Source organism: Salmo salar, chromosome 03 (genome assembly GCF_965601325.2).
Source record: "Salmo salar chromosome 03, fSalSal1, whole genome shotgun sequence".
Lineage (NCBI taxonomy): Eukaryota > Metazoa > Chordata > Actinopteri > Salmoniformes > Salmonidae > Salmo > Salmo salar.
The window spans coordinates 37,432,860-37,456,155 of record NC_138293.1 but is presented as its reverse complement, the minus strand read 5'-3'; the positions used below and the strand labels follow the sequence as shown (position 1 = coordinate 37,456,155).

At 42.3% G+C, this 23,296-nt stretch overlaps 1 protein-coding gene across 4 annotated transcripts; it reads left to right on the top strand.

Moving 5' to 3' along the window:
• The first annotated feature begins 2,216 nt into the window (after positions 1 to 2,216).
• LOC106600329 (DDB1- and CUL4-associated factor 8) lies at positions 2,217 to 21,784 on the top strand. Of its 4 annotated transcripts, none has more exons than XM_014191634.3 (13): positions 2,217 to 2,458; positions 4,628 to 4,698; positions 14,954 to 15,043; positions 15,234 to 15,874; positions 16,044 to 16,184; positions 16,829 to 16,923; positions 17,263 to 17,373; positions 17,499 to 17,629; positions 17,756 to 17,863; positions 18,140 to 18,270; positions 18,441 to 18,560; positions 19,420 to 19,536; positions 19,646 to 21,784. In XM_014191634.3, exons 2-13 carry the CDS (start codon positions 4,662 to 4,664, stop codon positions 19,751 to 19,753), a joined length of 1,830 nt encoding a protein of 609 aa, XP_014047109.1. In that variant the 5' UTR covers positions 2,217 to 2,458; positions 4,628 to 4,661; the 3' UTR covers positions 19,754 to 21,784. The 4 variants fall into 4 exon arrangements, with proteins under 4 accessions (XP_014047109.1, XP_014047118.1, XP_014047112.1 ...); XM_014191643.3 differs by having other exon boundaries at positions 2,218 to 2,458; positions 4,647 to 4,677; XM_014191637.3 differs by having other exon boundaries at positions 2,218 to 2,458; positions 4,647 to 4,698.
• The last annotated feature ends 1,512 nt before the right edge of the window (positions 21,785 to 23,296 follow it).

The following is a 23,296-nucleotide window of genomic DNA, read 5'->3' as shown; positions in this document are numbered from 1 at the left end:
CAACATTTCAGCAGCTACATGGTCCTTCTGTGATATCCACTGTGATTGATGTAAACTCATGCTACTGAAATGCATTGTCCACGTCTAGACAGCAGCAGCCTCTAGTGGCGTGATATGACATGGCAGAAAATATGAGCAGTGATTTTGAGCCAAGCACAGTATCCCATAGTCTGGCTGACACCAAACTCGAAGTCTTCCTGACTTCAGAGTCTGGAAAGGCTCCTTGATGTTGTAGGCACAAAGCGTTGATAATGAACGGGGCTGTGCTTTTTTTTTACTGATTGGTTCTCCTCTGTGTCTTTCTCACTCAAACACCCACACGGACAAGCACACACAGCCTGTGAGCTCCTCCCGCTTTCAATACAACTGATGTTTTTTCAAATCCAAACATCGAGAGTTCTCAACCCCCTGAATTTTTTCATTTTTTCCCCCATTTTAGTTAAAGTAGTGCCATATTGTTTAAACTCATTTATAAAATGAAAAAAGTTAGGTTTTGAATTAGACCATTTGCATTTGTGAATATGAAATGTACCTAGTATTAATAGCAGTTGAATTAAATATACTACATCTTTGTCTGTCAGAATTTCTGAAAATATTGCACCAACAAACTGACTCTTGTCCAGGCCAATGTGTCATAGCTCTCCTTCGCTCTGTACCATGAGAGTCGCGTCAACCAGGCGGTCTCCCAGGGTTGCTCATCTTCTTCAGCCAGTGAACTGTTGTTTCTAAATGAATTTACAATTCAATCAGATACAATTTGATTGCATTGATATCTTGACTTGATATAATGTGTGAGACCTACGCCGTTTAAATGTAACCAATAGAAACTCAATACTTTTTATTTTGGTCAGCAATTAATATAGAACACGACTGGTCAATGTAAATGGATTTTGGAACAAAAAAATCCCTATTAAAACAACTACCAGAAATTACACTCGACTCTCAAGGAAAGTGAGTTCAGTGATAAAGCAGTAAATAATACTGAATTGTGAAAAAGCAGTAAAAACTTAGATCATGTGCATTATTCAATCACCTTCCATTTAACCCTAATCTTTAACCAGCATCTCAGTATGGGAAACCGAATCACTATTATTTGGTCATGATAATAAACCTGAAATGTAATTCTTACCGTTTAATCCTGACCCTCTCATTCCCTTTCAGTCTTTCTGTTTCTCATTAACATACCATTTTCTCCTGCATAAAGCTTTCTCTACTACTTTGTTTTACCTTTGGAAATGTCTGAACTTGTTCTGTATGGCCAGGGAAGCTTCCTTAGTTTCAGAGGCCTCCAGATCGATGTCAATCTCCTCCTGAGTTAAATAAAATGGAAAAAATGAATTAAGCTTTATGCCACATCTTTTTAAGTGCGGACGCATCATACCTTTTTGCTTATCTGAATGTACGGGTTTTACGCACCAACCAAACTTCTGGGAAAGCGCGAAGGTCCCCTTTTGATTAAATATTGATGTCACGTATCATTTGTACATTACAATATAAAAAATGTAGGGATTCGTTACATTTGACTGTGTAAAACCTATCAGTACTAGTTATTTATCTGAGAGCGAGTCGGATATATATACACTGAACAAAAATATAAATGCAACAATTTCCAAAAATTTGCTCAAATAAAAGAATACATGTTTTCACTTTTTGGTGTAATGTGTGTAGATGGGTGAGAGAAAAAAAATCGATTTAATCCATTTTGAATTCAGGCTGTAACACAATAAAATGTGGAATAAATTAAAGGGTAAGAATACTTTCCGAAGGCACTGTAAATATAGATTTTCTGATTAATTAAGAAAGTTTAACTTAGATATGTGTTTTTGGTTGTTGAGTCAATTAGGCCATGCCCATTTCAAGCGTATCCTTGTAAAACATAAAAAGGTATTTCACAATATTTAGGCAAGTTAGCTGGCTAACTCATTGATTCTGCTTTGTAGTAACCCCCTCTCCTCGACCTCCCCATCGCGAAAGGTTATTAAATTGTAATAAATAATAATAATACAAGCTATTATGCGCATCATGATGCCATGTTTATGGACTACAAGTGGGAAACCATTTTCACCCAACTTCACTTATTGTTATGTGTCGGACAAATATGATCGATTACAGAAAGTACATTGTATAAATATTTAAAATATTTAGATTAGATGACACGGCGCATTGCACTGTATAATAAGAACGGTGCATTGTTGTACACACAAACTTCCGGTGAAAAAAAGTCCTTCGCCGGAATTGGAATTATGAAAAAAAAAAAAAAAGAACAAGCTGAACGTCAAAACATAAACAGAGCAAACACGCGTCGTCGTTAATTTGCCTGTCTCTTTATGCAAACATTCCTCATGTGTGTTTTTCCATCCAATATGCTATAGCTAGCTAAGTAATAGCTTGAAGACAATACATCTGCACCGAAGATTAGGACTAAACGACGTACGCCTCGTTGGGCCTACGACTAGAGGTAACATTAGCTAGCTAGCATGTTTACATGTAACTACCGTGAAATTGGTCAAAGTCCTGAACAACATTTAACTAAATGTTACAAAATTTGTAGATTAGCGTTCCAAATCAACCAACAGAATACTTCGTGCACGATAGTTAGCCATCTCTGGTTAATTTTAAGTAACACGGTGGCCTGTCAACTGTTTTGTTAAATGTCAGTGTTGCTGCAGTAAGTAGCTAAGATTAGTTTGACAGTTACTGTTAGTTAGCTTACTCCGTCTGATTAATCAGGCTGTAATACATAATTAATTGCTATGTATGTACAGCCTGAAACTAATGACTGCAACATCGTGTAAATAAATGTTCCTTACAAGCCAGAATGATTTATAAAATTGCATTTGAACGTACTCTACCGGTTGTCCGTGGTGTTAGTCCTTCAGACATTCTTTTCAACAAAATATCGACAGGAAAGTAATAACTTTTTAGAGCACCAGTACTGAAGTTGACGTTTGTATCACCTGGCACATGCGCAAAACCATCTAAACGACTGTTGACTAAAAGGCAACCAACCATCATCATAGCCTTTTCTTCATCTTCTTTTTAAATAGGGAGCCAATTTGTTTTAAGTACTTTTCTTTCATTGACTGACCAAAACTTGTTTTCTCATGGCTCTTTCTTGTCCCTCTGCAGCAGACATAAGGTGAGCAATGTGTTTGAAACAACTAATTGCAATAAAAATCACATTGAGTCGCTATACATACATAATCATGAGAATCGCAATACATATAGTATCATGATTAAATCATATCGTGAGGTCCCTGGAGATTACCAGCCCTAGTGCACGTGCCTTTGGTCATGAGCAAGCATGTGCACATGATGCATACATACTAACTGAAGTCAGCAGGTATTTACATGGTTTTGTGCATGTGATAGAAATGGGTAAACAATACTTTCTTGCGGATATATTGTGTCAAATTTTGAGCAGCTGAAGGGCAAATCGCACAGATAACCGGTAGAGTACATTCAAACGTAATTGTATTCAACATTCTGACTTGTAAGGAACATTTACACGATTTTGCAGTCAGTTCCAGGCTATATATACCAATTAATTGTGTATTACAGCCTAGCTTACTCCTAGTGGACTAAACCACTCCATCGTGAGGGAAGTTTCTAATGAAACACCAACAAAATGGAGCAGAGACCAGGCTTTGTGGAATCTAGCTCAGACTACAACGATTCGCCTCAGATCAATACTTCAAAACATTTACATTATGAACCGTTAACCTTGTACCTATGTTTGTCCTCTGTAGTTGCGTGCCTTTGCAAATGTGCAGGTGCTAATTTAATCTCAAATAGGAAACAGTGCGCCATTTTCATTCATGTTTATTGAAAAAGTATGGATTTCATCTAACACAGACTACAAAGGACAAAGATAGGTACAAGGTTAGCGTTAAATCGTGATCTTGGGCGAATCAATGTTTTCTGAGCTAGATTACACCATGCCTGGTCTCTGCTCTAGTCCGTTGGTGAATTTCATCAGAAACTTCCTTCACCGTGGAGTGGCGTTAAATCAGCTAGCTTACTCCAAGTTACTGGCTGCAAAGTCAGATACACATGAAACTAACTTCCAGTCTATAGGTAAGTGCACACTTGATTTCATTAAAGGAAAACTTCACCCTAAATCTATCTTTTGGTATTTGTTTAATTAGTCCATTGTTGATATAGTCCCAAAATGTTTTGCATGTCAGCAATCAAGTCTTCAAGATAAATAACTTTCAAAGTACGGAAATACAGCCGGTATAATGCGTTTTGCTGTCTGTATTTTGAAACGCAAATATATCTTAACTTGATTGCTGATATGCAAAACATTTTCGGACCATCAACAATGGACTAATGAAACAAATACCAAAATAGTTTTGGGGTGGAATTTTCCTTTAAGGCCTAGTTGCTGATGTGTTTAGCTAGCTAGTTTGCAAGATTTCAATCATATGATAACTTAATTTGTTTATTAGTCACCTTAGCTAGCTGAATAAACTGGCTAGCTGTCTTGAGTGATGTCTTGCTATAACTTAGGAGGTCAAGTCAGTTGTTTGGACATATTGCAATTATTGACAATCAACATAATTAGGTGTCTTCAAAAGCAGCCAGCAATGTAATTCACTTGACCCTGTCTCTCTGTTCATTCCAGGCTCTCCTTCTGTCCACAGGAAGAAAGAAACAGGATGGCAGAGGCAGATGGTAAATCCAGTGTGCTTAACGGTGAGGGATCACACAGGCCTCACTGTTGCATAGTTTTCCATAAGCGCTGGCTGTCGGCTAAACAGCCGATAACAGAATAATTGTCAGTCGGCTACTTTTTCCACTTTATTAACTAGGCTTCATTTCATAAAATTGTTTCAATTCGCCAGTCAGAAAAGCATTTATATCCTTCTTCCGCTAGAATAAACTATATACATATTTTACCGATCTATCGATAGGACAGGCGCCTGTCAGTCACAAAGCGAGCGACGACAGGGAAACACTGCTGGTTTGTCAGTCTGCTGTCTGTCCCGCCTCTCGGTACCAGTGTTATTTTCGTACGCTGTGGTTGGCTGTAGTCAAACGTATTTTCACAGAGGGAGAGCATGAGTCTCCGGTGAGTGAATTTACACGTCCCACGTAATGTAAGTGGTAACGATGAGTTGAAATCCACATAATTATTGTGTTGTGGCAGATTCATATAGCCTTCCACTGAGTCGGGGCGCATAGGCTATTTACTGTGCTTTGATTGATGACCAAACAGCTTGTGTTGACTCGTTTATAAAAAGTGTCGAACTGACTGAATAAAGTCAATCTCTTAAATCCCTTTGCTATTCATAAATCATACAATGTATTCATATCCATGGTATCACATCAGGACAAGTAAACCAAAGATCTTGTTTGTATTTTCCTAGGATTCGAAGCGCATGTCGAGACTTGCCAGTGACCTCCAGTGACTCGTCAGTGTAGCCTAGTTATGGGTTGGGTTGTTCGCGAACGAATGGCTTTTAAAAAGAAAAATGTTTAGATCAACAGAACAAACCCGAATTGCATCAGTGCGAAGGCCGTTCATTTGGCTCCTTAATTTGCATACCGGTAGGCTACTACTGCTTTTTGGCAATTATCTGCAGATAAGTTATGAAAAAATGTGATGAAGATGTTGAATCCTCACTGCAGGAACCATAGGTAGTGGAGAGACAGCCTTATTCAAGTGTTTTTCATTAGCGCCAACCGGCGGTTAATCAGCCTCTTACAGACTCATTTTCAGCCGGCTACTTTTTCCACTTGATATTAACAAGGCCACTTTTCATATAAAAGTTTAAATTTGCTAGTCCGTCGAGCCCTCTCCTCCTAGAATGAATGATACGCATCTTCTAGCGATATATTGATAGGTTAGGCGCGTCAGTCACAAAGCGAGCGATCACACGGAAGAGCAGTCTGCCATGTGTCCCGCCTCCGGGTACAATTTGTGTATACGGTGGGAGAGAGGAGAGCATGATGCGCGTGAATTTGAACGTCCCTTGTAATGTCAGTGGTATCAATGAGTCGAAATCCACTTAGACAAATGAATGCGACAGAGAACAATAATTAATTTTCTTTCGCATGTTTCACATAGCCAGCCTCGCGGAGTTGTGGTGCACAGCCTAGTTACTGTGCTTTGATTGACAACTGAAGAGCAAGTGTTGACTAGTTTATAAAAAGTGTTGAACTGACTGAAAGTTGATCTCCTATATCCCTTTGCCATTCATAAATCATGCAAGGTGGTTATATGTCCATGCTAACCCATCGGGACAAGCAAACCAAAATATGAACTTTCCTAAGATTTCGGTGCTTGCCAGACAGTGACGCTAAAGTGAGGCCAAGGCTTTTTGGTGATTATCTGCAGATAAATTATTAAAACATTCGATGAAGATGGCTAATCATCACTGCAGGATCAATAGGTAGAGAGTGGAGAGCCTCATTCAGGTTCAAATATAATAATTAGGATGCTCATGGAATCCAACAATATTCAAAAATGCATTGACCTTAGTAGTGCATCAACTAAATCTTTTGAAAAATAATTACTTTGCCCAAGTTCATCATAAGACTTGAAAAGAATGCATCAGTAATTCGTATTTCCTGCAACTTCCTGAAGAGGCAATGAGAATGCCCCTGTCTATGTGTGTGCAGTAAGCGTGTCTACCACTTTTTGTAGCCGTTAGTGTTGATGCTAATGAAAACAGTCTTCTGGTAGATGAAAAGGCTTTCCCAAAATCCCTCTGTTAAATGTTAGCTACAAAGTAACCTTTGCTTACCTGTCAGAATGATATCATGATTATTTTAATCAACCCAGTGGGTATTTGTTTAGCAAACTCGACTATCACATGTGCTCTACAAAAACATAGCTAAACAACAGCCTCTTGCTAGATGTGCACTTGAATAACTTTTGGTAACTACACCCAAAAATCTAAATTCCTCAAAAGTCTCCTGATGTGGTTTATTTGTACTATTTTATACATTGTAGAATAATAGTGAAGACATCAAAACTATGAAATGACACATGGAATTATGTAGTAACCAAAAAAGTGTTAATCAAAATATATTTTAGATTCTTCAAAGTAGCCACCATTTGCCTTGATGACAGCTTTGTACACATGGCATTTTCTCAACCAGCTTCATGAGGTAGTCACCTGGAATGCTTTTCCAACAGTCCTGAAGGAGCTCCCACATATGCTGAGCTGCTTTTCCTTCACTCCGCAGTACAACTCATCCCAAACCATCTCAATTGGGTTGAGGTCGGGTGATTGTGGAGGCCAGGTCATCTGATGCAGCACTCCATCACTCTCCTTCTTGGTCAAATAGCCCTTACACAGAACCCAAACCGTCTGTGCGCCTGCACCATCGTGCATACATTTATTTTGTCCCCCCACACCAAACGCGATCACGACACGCAGGTTAAAATATCAAAACAAACTCTGAACCAATTACATTCATTTGGGGACAGGTCGAAAAGCATTAAACATGTATGGCAATTTAGCTAACTAGCTTGCACATGCTAGCTAATTTGTCCTATTTAGCTAGCTTGCTGTTGCTAGCTAATTTGTCCTGGGATATAAACATTGAGTTGTTATTTTCCCTGAAATGCACAAGGTCCTCTACTCCGACAATTAATCCACACATAAAACGGTCAACCCAATCATTTCTAGTCATCTCTCCTCCTTCCAGGCTTTTTCATCTTTGAACTTATATGGTGATTGGCATCTAAACTTTCATTGTATTACCGCGACGACCGGCAAAACAGTTCGTCTTTCAATCAGCAACGTGGGTATAACCAATGAGGAGATGGCACGTGGCACAATAATTGAATAACATGGATTTCTACATTTATTTTGCAACGCTCGCGCACGTGACGTGTCCGGTCTGGTCAGCATGTTACACAGCCTGGAGGTTTGTTTTGGGTCATTGTCCTGTTGAAAAACAAATGATAGTCCCACTAAACGCAAACCAGATGGGATGGTGTATCGCTGCAGAATGCTGTGGTAGCCATGCTGGTTAAGTGGGCCTTAAATTCTAAATAAATCACTGACAGTGTCACCAGCAAAGCACCCCCACAACATCACACCTCCTCCATGCTTCACGGTGGGAACCACACGTGGAGATCAATCGTTCACCTATTCTGCGTCTCATAAAGACATGGTGGTTGGAACGAAAAATCTCAAATTTGGACTCATCAGACCAAAGGACAGATTTCCACCGGTCTAATGTCCATTGCTCGTGTTTCTTGGCCCAAGCAAGTCTCTTCTTATTGGTGTCCTTTTAGTAGTGGTTTCTTTGCAGCAATTTGACCATGAAGGCCTAATTCACGCAGTCTCCTCTGAACAGTTGATGTTGAGATGTCTGTTACTTGAACTCTGTGAAGCATTTATTTTGGCTGCAATCTGAGGTGCAGTTTCATCATAGCGCTTGATGGTCTACTTACTCTGCTGGCGTCTTGACCCATTTTATGCCCTCATTTGCAATGCAAACCTGGGCCGGCAGTGTGTTTTGGGTCATTGTCTGCATTTGGAGAAGAAAAAAAGACATTTAGCCTAACAGCCAACATTAGGTACAATAATAGAAATATACATGTAAATGGGCCTAAACGTAACAAAATATCGCTATAATCCTACCTTGAAAGAAACTATGTGGTCCCAGAAACACCTCTCTGACATAGGGTCCAGTATATCTCTTGATGATTTCTTCCTCAAAGAAATCTCGAGCCATGATACCTGAAAAAGGAGGCAAGAGTGAATTATTGTGGAACACATAACAGTCCGTGAGGTGTAGGCTACAATATTTGATGTACCTTTTGCTTTGTAAATAGCCAAACTTACCATCAAAAATCAAATATGGGCCTGGTCCCTGGTGACAAATTGCCCCCCAGACATGGAGTTTGAGCAGATGCATGGGACTCGGCTTGCTTGATCTTCCTTTTTTTCTGTTGCAATTTTGAGCAAATTGCTCAAGGGCCACGGTTGATTCGTCCGTGAAGATGACGTCATTGAATGTCTAAAATCCAACATTTCTACATTTGTGGAGTACCACATTAAACCGATGGTTGAGAATCTCCCATCTTATGTGAAAGACACTAGTCACATGATCTCATTGATAGAGGGCTTAGGAAGGATACCAGGGGGCACCCTGCTGGCCACTTTTGATGTGGAGAGCTTGTACACTAACATCCCACACACTGGAGGCTTGCAGGCGCTACAACACTTCCTTCAGCAGAGAGACTGTACCCTTGCTACGTCCAATGATTGCATCTTACAACTTACTGAACTGGTATTATCCCATAACTACTTTGTCTTTGAGTCAGACTTTTTCCTTCAAATTTGGGGTGTAGCCATGTGCTCCCCTTTTTCCCCCAACTATGCAAACCTGTATGTGGGACAATTTGAAGAAGCATTCCTTTTTAAAACAGAGACGCGCCCCTTACTTTCTAAAATACTTCTATGGAAGAGATGGATAGATGGATGTCTTTGTGCACTGGGAAGGAAGTCAACAGGAACTAAATGAATTCCAAACTCTACTAAACGAGAGCTCTGAATACCTCAAATTCACCATGCAGACTGATGAGAGAAAAATAAACTACCTGGACTTATGGATTATCAAAGAGAATGATGCCTTACACACAGACTTATACACAAAGCCCACAGATCGCAATACCTTGCTATGTGTGGATAGTATGCATCCCCTTCCCCTCAAGAATGGTCTACCATATAGCCAGTTATGCAGGGTTGAACGGATCTGTGGCCACCAGTCAGATTTTGACAGCAATGCTAAAAAAAATACAGAAATTCAAAATGAGAGGCTACAAGGACAAAAATGAAAATATATGAAAAACCAAGAGCGGAATTACTAAACTCAACCAAAGAAAAACAACGCAACCGTCTTTTGCACTAAGAACACCAAGGGTTCGGAGAAAATGAAAGCAATCCTGAAAAAGCACTGGCATATTCTGCAATCAGACAAAAAAATCGCACACCTCTTCAAGGAACCCCCAATGGTGGTCTATATGCGTGGTCGCAATATTGGAGATAGTTTGGTGAGCTCTGACATGCCCCCGAGCCCACTCAGACACTCTTGACACCTATCCCAAATGAGAACTACAAATGTGGCTCATGCGCACAGTGCAATAGCACTATCAATCAATGAAATGTATTTATAAAGCCCTTCTTACATCAGCTGATGTCACAAAGTGCTGTACAGAAACCCAGCCTAAAACCCCAAACAGCAAGCAATGCAGGTGTAGAAGCACAGTGGCTAGAAAAAACTCCCTAGGAAGGCCAGAAGCTAGGAAGAAACCTAGAGAGGAACCAGGCTATGAGTGGTGGCCAGTCCTCTTCTGGTTGTGCCGGGTGGCGATTATAACAGAACGTGGCCAAGATGTTCAAATGTTCATAGACGACCAGCAGGGTCAAATAATAATAATAATCACAGTGGTTGTAGAGGGTGCAACAGGTCAGCACCTCAGGGGAAAATGTCAGTTGGCTTTTCATAGCCAATCATTCAGAGTATCTCTACCACTCCTGCCGTCTCTAGAGAGTTGAAAACAGCAGGTCTGGGACAGGTAGCACATCTGGTGAACAGGTCAGGGTTCCATAGCCACAGACAGAACAGTTGAAACTGGAGCAGCAGCAGGGCCAGGTGGACTGGGGAGTCATCAGGCCAGGTAGTCCTGAGGCATGGTCCTAGGGCTCAGGTCCTCCGAGAGGGAGAGAGAAAAAGAAAGAGGGAGAGAGAAAAATAATTAGAGAGAGCATACTTAAATTAACACAGGACACCAGATAAGACAGGAGAAATACTCCAGATATAACAGACTGACGCTAGCCCCCCCGACACAAACTATTGCAGCATAAATACTGGAGGCTGAGACAGGAGGGGTCGGGAGACACTGGCCCCGTCCGACGATACCCCCGGACAGGGCCAAACAGGCAGGATATGTCTTTCTTCAGACACCCACATACAGGTCGAAAGATTATTGTTAGGGGTATCATCTCATGCAAGACCAAGGGAGTAATCTATCTCATCACCTGTTCATGTGGAAAAGCCTATGTAGGACAAACGAAAAGACAATTAAAACAACGCATAGCTGAACACCGCAGCTCAATCAGGTGTAAGAACATTGACGATCCAGTAGCAGCTCACTTTGTTGAAGCTAACCATCCCATCTCCTCCCTCAAATACACAGGCGTTGAGCATGTTGCTCTACCAAGGAGAGGAGGTAACATCGAGATCCTACTACTACAAAGGGAGGCTTACTGGATATCCTATCTAAAAACATTGACCCATAGTGGTCTGCATATTGACTTTGATCTCAGGCCCTTATGAACACATTTTTTCTTAAGTGTTATAAATGTACAAATTATTTTTACAGTTTATTAGCGTACACCTAATATGTTCCCCCTGTTGATGATGCTCATTATATATATTGTTGAACCAAAACATTACATGTAGCAAAAATGAAATACGAAATTATTATGTGAAATAGAATGAAACAATGTTGTTGATGCTAATATGATGTATAATATTCTATTATGTTTCTATATGATAATAATAGCATAATATTTAATATGCCATATACTATTTTTTTAACAGTTTCACAAATTTTTATTAACTTAATCAGTATGACACACCCCTCACTACTGTCATTGGTTACACTAATTAATCTGTGGTTCTACATAACCTGGTTCAAGTATTCATGATGCCAAAATGTTGGTAAATACCCATTAAATTGGAGTGTGTGACTTTCTTTTGATAGTTATTGAATGTTTTTTTACCTTTATTTAACTAGGCAAGTCAGTTAAGAACAAATTCTTGTTTTCAATGCCTTGTTCAGGGACAGAACGACAGATTTGTACTTTGTCAGCTCGGGGATTCGAACTTGCAACCTTTCGGTTACCAGCTCTAACCACTAGGCTACGCTGCCGCCCCAAATATCTCGCCAGCTTTGATCCATGCCTAGGCCTGCAGGAAGCGAAGTTCTTTGTCAGATTAATCATTGGGTCGAAACTACACAACATTATGGCTATTAGAAGGGCTATATTATGGCCTTTATAAATATTATTTTGGCCTTTATTCAGATTACAATTGCTCACTTTAAAAAAAAAAGAGAAATAATCTCCAAAATATCATTTTTTTTAATATATATATGTATGTATGCATGTGTGTGTGTGTGTGTGTGTGTGTGTGTGTGTGTGTGTGTGTGTGTGTGTGCCTTCTAGCTGTGGACGTCTATTTCAGCACCGTTTCGCGCTGCTCTGAGACAAGCATGTTTACTATGATTACCTAATAAACAAATGCAGGTGGCTTATATCTTCAAAATGCTTTCAATGCTTTATTATCCAAATATAAAAGCATATACTGTACAGTACTGTATTTCTTCATCAACATCTTTATGCTTTCTTCAATAAAATAATGATAAAAATACTCTTTTAAAATGCAGAAGTTAATTTTAGTTATGGATCCATAACAAATTACTATGTGAATAAATATCACTGATTTACAGAAATATTGGAACAAAGTTGTCTAATGAAGGCGAACAATTTAGAATCCTCCAATCCTCTTATGCTGTAGCCTACTCCCGACCGTCGTGTTGTACAGTGCCATATTTTCCATTCCATCCTAACGGAAACCTTGAGGGTTTCGTTTTTCTCTAAATAGAAACACCATAATATTAATCAAATTTATTAAGCCAAATTTATTAAAATGAGTCCCATGTACTATGTTATTACAAAAAGATTTTAAATTCTCTAGTAATGCCAATATAGGAGAGTATCAAATGCTTCTCAAAGATGCCCTCTGCTGGTCAAACTAGCACTAACTTGCATTAACATAAAAAATGGCTGACAATTAAATAACGTGCCATAGAGTGCTGCAGCAGCCTGCAAGGTGTGCTGCAGTATGACACAACTTTTAAAGGTTTAAAGGAGGAACCACTGTATAGCTCACTACTGATCATTCCCCACGTTCTCTGTTAGGAATATTTTTCCAGTATTCACTTTAGAGCGTGTTAGAGTTTCGGCGGGAAACCTCTGTGTAGACAAAGCACATTCCTCTGTGAAATTTGGAGAGGGATGTTCTCTCTCCTTGATTTACAACAGGACGTGAGGTGTCGAACCCCCCCCCCCCCCCCCCAGCTCCCTCCTCCACTTTTCTGTGGGTGAGAGAGGGTCTGGTTACTGTCTGATCTGACCCTTTCAAATCCTCACAGGACAGTCATGACAGTATTTAGTAATTTCGCTGTGTACTAGAGACCACCAAAATAGAGCTCTTTCAGCAAAAATATGTAGAACCCTGTGGTTTTTTTTTATTTGGCTGGTTAGTCTAGGCCTACTGATTTGAGTAAAATGTTGACAATGGAGTAGTCAACTGCTGCTTTCTGTGTAGCAAAGCCCATGTTTAACACCTGCCTCTTCAACCCTACCTGTAGGTCTATTCATGGGTGCCTGCCTTTGTATAAAAGTGGGGGTGCACAAACCATTTTCCTGCAATTCTATATTGTTTCTCAACATGGAATCCATGTTTAGTTGACAGAACATAGCTGACAGCAGGAATGTCCACCAGAGCTGTTGACAAATAATTGAATGTTAATTTCTCTACCATAAACTGCCTCCAACGTCATTTTAGAGAATTTGGCTATACGTCCAACCGGCCTAACAACCGCAGACCATTTGTAAACACACCAGTACAGGACCTCTAACACTGGCTTCTTTACCTGCGGGATCGTCTGAGACCAGCCACACAGACAGCTGTTGAAACTGAGGAGTATTTCTGTCTGTAATAAAGCCCTTTTCTGGGGAAAAACTAATTCTGATTGGCTGGGCCTAGCTCCCCAGTAGGTTGGCCTATTCCCTCCCAGGCACACCCATGGCTGCGTCCCTGCCCAGTCATGTGAAATCCATAGATTAGGGCCTAATTAATTCATTTCAATTGACTGATTTCCTTATATGAACTGTAACTCAGTAAAATCGTTGAAATTGTTGCATGTTGCGTTTATACTTTTGTTCGGTATAGGCCTAGTTGTTTTGGATAACATCTAACACACTGAATTCATAAATGTTCAGTCATTTTTATTGCAAATTACTCAATACCACAACTAATTTTACCAAATTGGGAGGTAAAGTTAAAGTATTCAATAGCTGTGTTTCGGATGGAATCAAGGCATTATAATGTACCAGAGGCTACCAAAATAAAGCTCATTCTGCAGTTTATTGTGGGGGCATGCCCCCCGGACCCCTGAGCCAGAATATGAGAGCAGAGGAATTGTTGGAAATCCCACTTATCGCTCATGGAGTGGTCTTTGCGCACCGATCCGGCTCGCAATGTCCTTTCCCGCTTCCCAAAAGATAGCTCAGCGCTCACAGGAAAGAAAAATGCTGCTCGAAATTAGCTCCATTCATTTTTTTGCTTGAGAAGATAATTTAACAAACACTCCATCTACTTTCGTGACTATGTACCATTTGGTTTTGAAGTAGGCTATCGTAAGAAGCGTCAACATTTCAACATGTCGTAGGCTAATAAACAAGGACCTACCTGATGAGATGCGGCCCCCGTGTTAAGAAAACAAATAGCTTTTTCTCTAATCTATTGATTATCAGATACTTAAGTTGTAACTGGCTCTGTTGCGATTCCATCTTACAGTTGATAGACAACTTTGAAACTGCTAAACTATTTTTTTAAATAAATACAACAGAATAGGCCTAATTAAAAGAACAGTGATGAAGGAAATGAAAAATGCTGTGCAGAGCATGCCCAGAGCTCGTGGCTGAGCAGTACCGGAGCGAAAGAGAAGGCAGACGCTCCCCCGCTCCACTCCATTCACTTCCTCTGGCCAAAGCCCGGAATTCCCTTTCTGGCTACTTTTTCTATTTGGCTGGCTACTCCATGTTCTGCTTTTGGCCGACTGGAAATATAAACTCCACCAGAACTTGCTATGTAAAACTAATGTGGGCATCGCTGTATGTTTGTTTTTCAGATGGGTCCGAGGAGCCAGATCCAGGAGAAGACCAGCGAGGGGAGGGAGATGCTTCCGCAGCCACAGAGGGACACTCTGGCTCTCAAGCAGGTAGTAGAAGAGGACTATAGCAAATAGCTGTCATAGTTCAACATCTATCCACAACACAGGACACCGTGACTTTGACATAATACACTTAATATTTGTCTTACAATGGATGAGTTTCCTCAACACCTCTTGACAGTAACTATTTTTACTCAATGTGTGACAACTTGCTCTCTTGTCCAAATGCTTCCCTTAGCTCTCAGAGAGGCAGGAGAAGAGGCTAAGGACAAGCCAATGCCAGATGCTAAGGTTGCAAGGGTGCCTGGAGAGGAGGAGGAGGAGGAGGACACAGACAGCATGGACGGCAGTGGCCTCTACTCCCTGACCGAGGAAGGGGAGCGAGAGAGCGAGGGAGGTAGAAGAGAGAGAGTGAATGAGAGAGATGCAGGAAAGCGGGCCGCCAGAAAGAGGAACCGCCCGAGTGGTGGCACCGCCCACCACTCATCCAGCTCTGACGAGGATGACGATGACGAGGAAGAGGAGGAAGATCAAGAGGAGGAAGAGGACGAGCAGGCCATGGACGCGTGGTTGGGGGCGGAGCTGCGTGACCTCAGCGGGCCGTCATGGCGGGCGGTGCCCTCCCTGAAGTCGAGGGAGATTGGCCGGGACTCGCACCAGTTTGTGAGGCGTGTGTGTGGTGCACGAGGCTTGGTCCAGAGGCTGGAGCTCCAGGGGCGCCTGGAGAGACACACTGGCTGTGTGAACACCCTGCACTTCAACCCTTCAGGCACACGCCTGGCCTCCGGCAGCGATGACCTGCGGGTGGTAGTGTGGGACTGGGCACGTCGCCGTGCTGAGCTCGAGTTTGACAGCGGGCATAAGAGCAACGTCTTTCAGGTTAGGGGAGAGGACAATCAGGATAGGATGGGATTGTAGAAAAGAGCAACATTTCTGGTGTTGTTGACAGACAACCATTTAACAAGCCATTGTAAAATGAGAAAGGTAAGCTATAAATGTGGTAGGGGACTTTTGAGAGATGTTGAAATGTACCTTTCTTCCTCCCCAGGCAAAGTTCCTGCCACACAGTGGAGACTCCACCCTGGCCATGTGTGCCCGGGACGGTCAGATCAGAGTGGCTGAGCTCTCTGCCACTCAGCGCTGCAAGAACACCAAGAGAGTGGCTCAGCATAAAGGGGCAGCACACAAGGTATGGAGACCATGTGTATACCTCAGGAGTGTGGTTGTATTCGTGATAATGAGTTTCAACATTTGTCCAAGAAGCCAGACTTCGGTTTGCGGCTCAAATGAAACCCTATTCTCCATATATTACATAACTTTCGACCAGAACCCTACAAGGAGTGTATAAAACATTACTAAGAACACCTTTCTAATATTGAGTTGCGGCAGCGTATAAAAAACAGCAGCGTTGCAGTTCTTGACACAAACCGGTGCGCCTGGCACCTACTACCATACCCCGTTCAAAGGCACATCTTTTGTCTTCCCCTTTCATCCTCTAAATGGCACACATACACAATCAATTTCTCAATTGTTTCAAGGCTTAAAAATCCTTCTTTAACCTGTCTCCTCCCCTTCATCTACACTGATTGAAGTGGATTTAACAAGTGACATCAATAAGGGATCATAGCTTTCACCTGGATTCACCTGGTCAGTCTATGTCATGGAAAGAGCAGGTATTCTTAATGTTTTGTACACTCAGTGTATGTCAGCTTTGGTCAAAAGTAGGGCGCTGTGGGGAACTGGTTGTCATTTGAGATGCAGTAGTTCTAAGCCTTTTTAAGCTGAGACCTGAGATGATTTAAGTGTGTTGTGTTTATTCTGTCTGTGTGTCAGCTGGCCCTGGAGCCAGACTCTCCCTGCTCCTTCCTGTCGGCTGGGGAGGACGCCATAGTGTTTGCCATCGACCTGCGTCTCGACCGGCCTGCCAAGTGAGTGATAATGCCTTACTGCAAGATCACCTGGACATTACTATACTAAGGCCATTCGTTTTCCCTGACCATGTGACCAGACCAGGAATAACTCCAGGCCCAATGTATAACATTTTACATTTACATTTTAGTCATTTAGCAGACGCTCTTATCCAGAGCGACTTACAAATTGGTGCATTCACCTTATAATATCCAGTGGAACAACCACTTTACAATAGTGCATCTAAATCTTTTAAGGGGGGGGTTAGAAGGATTACTTTATCCTATCCCAGGTATTCATAACATAACAGGCGTTTAACCCTTTACCCACTTTGTTTTACTCTTTTCCTTTTCTCTCAGTAAACTGGTGGTGGTGAAGGAGGGGGATAAGAAAGTGGGGTTGTACACCATATTTGTGAACCCTGTCAACACACACCACTTTGCTGTGGGTGGGAGAGATCAGTATGTTCGGTGAGACTCAAATCCCTTTTATAGGTGTATCGTAAAGCAGAGGAAGTGCAAAGTGCATTCTCTTGGATTCTGCACATTCTTACCATGTTCTCTCTCTTACCTCTCCTCAACTTCAACCTTTTTAGGATCTATGACCAGAGGAAGATTAATGAGAATGAAAATAATGGCGTACTGAAGAAGTTCTGTCCATCTCACCTGGTATCCAGCGAGTCCAAAACTAACATTACCTGCTTAGTGTACAGTCATGATGGCACAGGTAAAACACATGACTCAAACACATTTTTATTCACAAGTCTGAGGTCCTCTGGCTCTTGCTGTTATGACTGTCCTCATGTCTGTTCTCCCCATCAGTGACCATGTCTCTCTCGATCTGTCTGTTCAGAGCTCCTGACTAGTTACAACGATGAGGATATCTACTTGTTTGACTCCAGCCACAGTGACGGTGCAGACTACCGCAGGAGATACAAGGGCCATCGCAACAACGCTACAGGTACTGGGGGGAAAAAAGGGGAAGGAATGATTATGAACTAGTCAATTATAAGTAAAGAAAACAGCAACACATACACCGGATAGGTGCAGTTAAATTTATTTTTACAGGTCAGCCATTGTAGTACGGCGCCCCTGGAGCAAATTAGGTCTAAATGCCTTGCTCTAGGGCACATTGATAGATCTTTCACCTTGTCGGCTCGGGTATTCGCACCAGCGACCTTTTGCTTACTGGCCCAACGCTCTAACCACTGGACCTCTCTATTTCTCCATTTCACAGTGAAAGGGGTGAACTTCTATGGCCCTAGCAGTGAGTTTGTGATCAGTGGCAGTGACTGTGGACACATCTACCTGTGGGACAAGGTCTCCGCTCGCATTGTCCAGTTCATGGAGGGAGACCGAGGAGGAGTGGTGAGAGAGGGAAGGAGGGATGGTGGGTGGGAAGCTGTCTGATGATAAAAAGGGCCTCGGTGCTTGAAGAAGCTGGCGAGCGCAAGCAATACTCTCAAAGTGTACAGTATCAGTTTCACTCATTCATCTCAATCTGTCACTTCACGCTTTGTCTCATCCTCTGTTCCCAGGTCAACTGCCTGGAGCCCCACCCTCACCTCCCAGGTCTGGCCACCAGTGGTCTGGATCATGACGTTAAACTGTGGTCCCCCACTGCCGAGAATCTCACAGGGCTCAAGGGCCTCAAAGACGTACGGTTCATACCATTCTATCCACACAAACCACAACATATCACCAATATCCCAAACATTCCCACAACGTATAGGCTTGATGGCGCCAAAGAACATGGCTGACGTTTTACATTCTCCCAACCAATTGTGCTATTTTTTTATATATTTGTTTTCGTTTTGTGTAACTTATTTTTGAACTTATTGTGTACATAATGTTGCTGCTACCGTCTCTTATGACCGAAAAATTACTTCTGGAAATCAGAACAGCGATTACTCACCGCGGACTGGAAGAAACCTTTTCCTTTAACGAGTCCGACGAGAAGGATATCCTGCTTTCACTGGAAACTGTCAGAGACTCCAGTCACCCAAGTCATTGACAGTTTTCTCTGCTACAGCACGGCAAGCGATACCGGAGCGCCAAGTCTAGGACCAAAAGGCTCCTCAACAGCTTCTACCCCCAAGCCATAAGACTGCTGAACAATTAATAAAATCGCCACCGTACAATTTACATTGACCCCCCCCCCTCCCTTTTGTACACTGCTGCTACTCACTGTTTGTTATCTATGCGTAGTCACTTCGCCCCCACCTACATGTACAGATTACCTCAACTAGTCTGTACCCCCTGCACACTGACTCGGTACTGGTGCCCCCTGTATATAGCCTCGTTATTCTTATTGTGTTACTTTTTTATTACTTTTTACTTTATTTTATAAATAATTTCTTAACTCTTTTTGAACTGCACTGTTGGTTAAGGGCTTGTAAGTAAGCATTTCACGGTAATGTCTACACTTGTTGTATTCGGCGCATGTGACAAAGTTTGATTTGAATACTGCATACCAAAGCTGTGAGTTTTGATGTGACTGTTGTTGTGGTTGCTCAGGTGATGAAGAAGAACAAGCGTGAGCGTGATGAGGACAGTGTTCGCCATGGAGACCAGTACGACACACAGCTCCTGTGGTTCCTCATGAGGCACATGAGAAACAGACGGCCCCAGAGGGTGAGTGTAACACACCACAACCCACCCTCCATGTATAATCTCTATTCCAGTAATCAAATCAGTACACCCCGCTCTCTCCCTCCCTCTCTCCCTCCCTTTTCTTTTCCAGACACGTCGCGAGGGTGCAGAGGGAGACACTGATGAATCGTGGAGCTCTCCAGATTCCTCTGATGAAGAGGATGGAGGGCCAGACCACGTCCAGTGCATGTCCTCTTGAGACATGCGAGAGTACACACACACACACTCTTTATTGCCCTAGAATTTATCCACATAGGCAGGCACTATCGACACACAACAGTAAAGGTATTCACACACACAGCATACACACACACACACACACACACACACACACACACACACACACACACAGCATACACACACAGGCAGACATAAGTACATACACACAGCTGAGGGTTAGGGAGGGTGACTAGTATAAACCAAGACACAAAATCTAATTTCTTATCCGACAGGGAGTGAATTGTAGACAGTTTTGTTCATACAGCCTGCTGATGCAAATAGTCTCAACCCTGATTTTGTTCTGATCTGTATTAGAGGGAGGCTGATGAATGCTCACATCCCTAGACAACCACTTGGACTCGTACACCCATACATGTGCTCTGCCAAGCCCCTAAGAACATAACCACTTCAACAACACACACATTTCACAATCTGCTGAACATCAGAGCACACATTTACCCCACTCTCCTTAACAACCTCTCTCCCTCATACTTTTCTGTTGGTGATGGCAAAAATGGAGGGATGGGAAATACACCTTGTAACCTCTGATCATCCCCCCAAATGTGATTCAATCCATAGATTTGAAACCCGAGCCCCTTACACTTTTTACACCCTCTTCTTCTCGAAGTTAGCTTCAGAACATCAGCACGTGGCCAATCAGTTTAGCCTCCAGATGGCTTATACCAGGTGACTTCTTCCCTTCCACTCTGCTGTGTTGCTTTTCGTCTCCCTCAGCCCAACCCCCACCCCCCTCCCACGCTACTGAGTGCACTTTAATCAGGGATATATGGTGTGAGTTTCTTAGACAAAGTGTGCGTTTGGCGGCCAACCATGCAATGTTATGAAACATTGGCTACATTGGCCCCCGGAACAACCTCAGTGACGTCAAGGTGTACTCTCTTCCTCTGAGAGTACATTTGACTTTAGTTGTTTAGTTTGGGATTTGCACTTAGGAGGAATGTCTGAAACAGAGCTCCGGCTGGAGCAAGGAGAAAGAAAGATTCCCTCTGCTTCCACCAACTTAACCTCCCCCATCCTTCTCCTTTACACTCCTCCTGGACGAGCACCCTGACTTCAGCCCCTCCCTCCCTAAGCCATCCTCTCTTCCGTTGAGAGTACATTTCGCTGAGACGGTGAGCTGGAGGGCTACTGAGGACCACCTGGATGGTCTCATTGCATAATGCATACAGTATATACATCCAAAAGGTTTCTCACTTCTCTGTTTGAGGAACCCTGATGATGAGGCCCTAAGCCTCGGGTCCTGCTACCTACATCCACGGCTCATGCCAGCCGTCAGCCTCTGCCAGAGATCAGACTCCATAAAGAAGGAACGAGGTTTGATCAGGCTCTGGAGATCAGATGTAGAGACTGCTGTTTGGCTCTCTTTTTGACCTGTGTGGGCTTTCAGAAGCCATTATTCTCTATATCTGGGCCCATCTGCCCATTCAGGCCTCTGGGTCTGTGTTATAGCATTCAGGCCAGGGGGACAGAAGAAGGGAGGATTGATCTGCTTGCCATTTTTTTTGTTTTTGTGGCAGCGATAAAGTCCAGCTTTTTTCTCATTTTGTATGAGAATTATAGAAGTTAGATCAATTGATATGTACATATATTAAAACTGTAAAGAAATCATCTTTAGCAAATTATGTTTGACTTAAGAAATAATTTGTCAAAATATTTGATTGGTATTGATGCAGAGGTTTATATTATATATGAGGACAAAGTACTTTTAACTGAAGAGACAAAGATGACGTAATTTGTTTTTTCTTCTTTTGTAAATTACCTCCCCAATTGTTACATTAGCCTATATCGGCAGGATTCAGTTGAACAGTGAATTGAGTTTGGTTCCTTTTCATTTTCAATTTTCTCCCTTCAAGATCTTGATCTATTTTTCTTTGTTCTTGAATGCATCTTTTAGGCTTTTGATCAATGATTATTCCACTGCTGCCTAATATTGTGTTCTACTGGTGCAGTTGGAAACATGTACAATTTGTGCAATAAACAGAAGACCGTGTCCCTTGTGTTATTTTGACATTGGTTGTTTCAGGCATCAGAGGGGTATTCCAGAACGCCAGATTAGTGAGATCTGTCAAACCAGAATTTGAGCAAACTCAGAATTTCCTGTTTCCAGAAAGAGAGCTTGATGTATAGCCTGATTAGAAACCATAGCAACAAATGCTCTGTAGCAGACCTGCTACCTACTAGCTTAACTTGAGCTTAGCCTGGCCTGGTGAATAAAGACAGGGCTCTCGGCCAATCAGATTCTTGTCCGTCACTATGGACTGTCCATTTGCGGAAAATCCAAATGACATCGGAGCTTGCATTGTCCCCAATGCATTACAAAAGGAATGAATTATTGGACCTCGAATAGAGCCGTTATTGTTCGCCGTGCATTACAAAGGGAATTAATTATTGGACCTCGAGTAGATCCTTTAGATCAGTGGCTCTCAACCAGGGGTGCTAGGACCACTGGGTGTTCCTGAAAAGACTCACGATACATTCAGACGGTTTTCTTTAGGAATGTTATATTTTTTCCGCAGAATCAATCATATCTGGCCAACATACAGTGAGGGAAAAAGTATTTGATCCCCTGCTTATTTTGTGCGTTTGCCCACTGATAAAGAAATGATCAGTCTATCATTTTAATGGTAGGTTTATTTGAACAATGAGAGACAGAATAACAACTAAGAGATCCAGAAAAACGCATGTCAAAAATGTTAGAAATTGATTTGCATTTTAATGAGGGAAATAAGTATTTGACCCCCTCTCAATCAGAAAGATTTCTGGCTCCCAGGTGTCTTTTATAGAGGTAACGAGCTGAGATGAGGAGCACACTCCTAAAGAGAGTGCTCCTAATCTCAGCTTGTTACCTGTAAAAAAGACACCTGTCCACAGAAACAATCAATCAATCAGATTCAAAACTCTCCACCGTGGCCAAGACCAAAGAGCTCTCAAAGGATGTCAGGGATAAGATTGTAGACCTACACAAGGCTGGAATGGGCTACAAGACCATAGCCAAGCAGCTTGGTGAGAAGGTGACAACCGTTCGCAAATGGAAGAAACACAAAAGAACTGTCAATCTCCCTCGGCCTGGGGCTCCATGCAAGATCTCACCTCGTGGAGTTGCAATGATCATGAGAACGGTGAGGAATCAGCCCAGAACTTCACGGGAGGATCTTGTCAATGATCTCAAGGCAGCTGGGACCATAATCACCAAGAAAACAATTGGTAACACACTACGCCGTGAAGGACTGAAATCCTGCAGCGCCTGCACGGTCCCCCTGCTCAAGAAAGCACATATACATGCCCGTCTGAAGTTTGCCAATGAACATCTGATTGATTCAGAGGACAACTGGGTGAAATTGTTGTGGTCAGATGAGACCAAAATGGAGCTCTTTGGCATCAACTCAACTCGCCGTGTTTGGAGGAGGAGGAATGCTGCCTATGACCCCAAGAACACCATCCCCACCGTCAAACATGGAGGTGGAAACATTATGCTTTGGGGGTGTTTTTCTGCTAAGGGGAC

Excerpts from the sequence above, each read along its gene's own strand:
- LOC106600329 (XM_014191634.3), top strand. The coding sequence starts at position 4,662 with ATGGCAGAGGCAGATGGTAAATCCAGTGTGCTTAACG. Across the intron at positions 15,875-16,043 it reads ATAAGAGCAACGTCTTTCAG|GCAAAGTTCCTGCCACACAG; the intron begins GTTAGGGGAGAG and ends CTTCCTCCCCAG. Across the intron at positions 17,864-18,139 it reads CCATCGCAACAACGCTACAG|TGAAAGGGGTGAACTTCTAT; the intron begins GTACTGGGGGGA and ends TCCATTTCACAG.